At 36.9% G+C, this 3,617-nt stretch overlaps 1 protein-coding gene across 1 annotated transcript; it reads right to left on the reverse strand.

Moving 5' to 3' along the window:
* Positions 1–962: 962 nt before the first annotated feature.
* LOC139849182 (uncharacterized) lies at positions 963–2,271 on the reverse strand. The gene is made up of 4 exons (XM_071838845.1): positions 2,177–2,271; positions 1,953–2,064; positions 1,491–1,886; positions 963–1,397 (listed from the first exon to the last, which is right to left on the reverse strand). Exons 1-4 carry the CDS (start codon positions 2,269–2,271, stop codon positions 963–965), a joined length of 1,038 nt encoding a protein of 345 aa, XP_071694946.1.
* Between the last annotated feature and the right edge of the window lie 1,346 nt (positions 2,272–3,617).

The following is a 3,617-nucleotide window of genomic DNA, read 5'->3' on the forward strand; positions in this document are numbered from 1 at the left end:
CAAGCACCATTCCCTTGTGCGATTGGTTAACCATGGTTATGTGTTGTAGTGTAGCATATTATATTACTCAGGTTATATGCTATTGTGTGTGCTAGCTTATGGTATCGGAGATTTAGCGTTATACTTTGTGATGGTATCCAAATACTATTGCTAGCGTGTATGCGGTAATTGTGTAAGTGTTTGCAAGTAAGGTGGTTATATATGTATATGTATAATTATTGCATTCACTAAGCATTTAGCTTAACCTCTCGTTGTTTACATTTTTTTTAGGTACGATGTGGTTAGAGGCGAGGGTTGCTCGGGAATTAGATGTTTTCCCATTTTGATGCTTGTAGTGGATTACTTTTGGATTCGACCTAGGTTTGGGTAGTTAAACCCCAAACGCCATGCTCGCGTAGTTTGTTTGGTTGTTAAACTAATGTGGTCGAAATTCTATTATTTGCAATTCGATGGTTAAACGGGTCAATGTGGGCCCGGAGTCATAAAATGTGATTTATTGTAAAAACATGTTTAGAATACTTAACTTAATGTTGTATGACGATCGGTTAAATTTAAAATGGTTGGGAAACGTGTTTTACGAACGTGCTTAAAAGGGAAGTGGACAGGCCACTTTGGAGCGCCGCTCCACACTGGGGCGCGCCGCTCCATTTTCTGAATCTGGACTGTTTAATAAAAAGAAAAATTTAAGTGTTTTCGTTGGATAACGGGTTGGGTCATTATAGCATGTCTGCCAGAAGCTGTTCTTCACCGTTACTTTTAATAACTAGGTCATCGACGTACGCCTCTAAGTTGCGACCGATCTGCTTTGCGAAAGTAGTATCGATCATGCGCTAATAAGTAGCGCCAACATTTTTGAGTCCGAATGGTATTTTAGTGTAACAGTATATGCCATGGTATGTATGAAACGTTGTTTTTTCCTCGTCTTCCAACGCCATAGGGATTTGGCGGTACCCTTTAAACGCTTATAAAAAACACTTAAATTGAAATCTAGCGAGAGATTCAACCTTCCAATAAATTTCTGGTAGAGGGTAATTATCCTTTGGGCATGCCTTATTAATGTCTTTGAAGTCGACACACAAGCGCCATGATCCGTCGGCTTTAAGGACCAGGACCGGATTGGCAACCCATGTTTGATAATTGACTTTGCACAAGAAGTTTGCCTTGACCAATTGGTTTACTTCTCCGCGTAGCCACTCACTCATGTCTGGTGCCATGGGCCTTCTCTTTTCCCACACAGGTGTCAGGTTAACGTTGAGATGATGTTGTGCGACATCTCGCGGAACGCCTGTCATATCTGCATCGCGCCAACAGAATACGTCCAAGTTGGTCATAAGGATGTTGCGCAACTTGGCTTTTGCTTCTTTCATCAAACCCGCCCCTATTTTCACTTTCTGATCCTGGTAAGTAGGGTTAATTATGATGTAACACCTCGATGATGTCTCCTTTACTGATTTTTCCTATTCCTTTACTGTGATCGAAGTGCATAGTGCCTCAAGTGGGTTTGACTCAAGAGTAGCAATTCCTTGCTTTGTCAGAAACTTGACCAATCCATGAACCGTTGATGGTATTGCTCCAAACCTTTGAAGGGGTATTCTGCCTAATATGGCATTATACCTGGAGTGTGCGTGCATTACGCAGAACTCAACATCTTCAGTGCGCGCATTAAGCTTATCATTGTCGTCTCTTAATTCTAGCTTCAAATCCAGGGTGCCTATGGGCCATGCCGATTCCCCGGAGAATCCAGAGAGCGCCATAGTTGAAGGTCTGATGCCTCTCTTTACTATCTCTGGCAACTGTCTGAAACATTGCTCGTACATTATTTCTACACTGCTACTGGTGTCCATATGTAAACGCCTTATCCTGTATCCGAATTCAGGCAAGTAACCCTGAACCACGATAGGTGCGCTCGAAGTGTTATGTAACCAAATAGCAGGAAAAGAGATTCATGTAACCTCTTCACCTATCTGGTCAGCTTTGTGCTTTCCATCTCTACGCGAAGATATAGTGGTCATACTTGCGTATGCCTTTCTTCCGTGAGCTAAATGATGGACAGCACAGCAAGAGCTGAGAAAGAAAACCGAAAAAATGTAAGAACAATAAAGTAAAAAGATATATTTAAACCTTTTAACTTTGTTGTCCCACTAATGGCGCCATTTAATCAAGCATAAAATGGTACAAAGCGTTCAGTTCATGCAAGATCAACAATAAAGAGGGATTTAAGGGTTTCTTGAGTTTAACGCTCCGGTCCGGAATATCGTAAACAACCCTCATACTAGATGATGATATCATAAAGGGTGGTTAAACGTAACCCACCATCATTCGGGTTAATCAGAGTTGATGGCTCGTTGGACGGTGTTAGGATTTTGAAGCGACCCGTCCTAATCCATCTAGATGAATACATTACATTTGGTTACATCGCGAGGTACTTGACCTCTATATGATACATTTTACAAACATTGCATTCGTTTTTAAAAGACAAACTTTCATTTCATCGAAAGTCGACGGCATGCATACCATTTCATAATATATCCAACTATAATTGACTTAATAATAATCTTGATGAACTCAATGACTCGAATGCAACGTCTTTTGAAATATGTCATGAATGACTCCAAGTAATATCTCTAACATGAGCAAATGCACAGCGGAAGATTTCTTTCAAACCTGAGAATAAACATGCTTTCAAGTGTCAACCAAAAGGTTGGTGAGTTCATTAGTTTATCATAAACAATTATTTCCATTAATTTAATAGACCACAAGATTTTCATTTCATTTCTCATAAACATCATCTCATATCAGGCATTTCGCAAACTGCATAGAGATAAAAAAAATCATTCATATGGTGAACGCTTGATAACCGAACTAACAGGATGCATATAGAATATCCTCATCATTCCGGGACTCTCATCGGACATGATAATCGAAGTACTAAAGCATTCGTAACCCGAATGGGACGTGTCAAGGTCCATAGATTTATCTTTAGGATTCGCGTCAATTAGGGGCCATTTCCCTAATTCTTAGGCTACCAAGCTAAAAGGGGGCATATTCAATTCGATAATCCAACCATAGAATGTAGTTTCGATTACTTGTGTCTATTTCATAAAATATTTATAAAAGCAGCACATGTATTCTCAGTCCCAAAAATATATATTGCAAAAGCATTTAAAAAGAGAGCAAATGAAACTCACAATCCAATATTTTGTAGTAAAAATATTCATACGACGAAACTGAACAATGCAGGGTTGGCCTCGAATTCACGAACCTATATCAAGTATATATATTAACACATATAATGGTAATCGAACAAATTTATATATATTATTATTAATTGTTATTTTAGCAAATTATATGTTTCATTAATAATTTAATTAACTATATTTATCTTATATACTTTAGATAAATAATTAGTATTTACTATAAAAACATTACTATAGTTTTGTTATATAGTTATCTTATATGTATTAAATAAATTTTTATATGACTCATATTTATTTGGTAAAATAATAATAGAAAGTTGTATCTTTATATAAATATAGTAATAATAATGATAAAAAATAAAATAATAATGATGATAATAAAAATAAAAATAATAATAATAATAATAATAATAATAATAA

This window comes from Rutidosis leptorrhynchoides, chromosome 5 (assembly GCF_046630445.1).
Source record: "Rutidosis leptorrhynchoides isolate AG116_Rl617_1_P2 chromosome 5, CSIRO_AGI_Rlap_v1, whole genome shotgun sequence".
NCBI classification, from domain to species: Eukaryota; Viridiplantae; Streptophyta; class Magnoliopsida; order Asterales; family Asteraceae; genus Rutidosis; species Rutidosis leptorrhynchoides.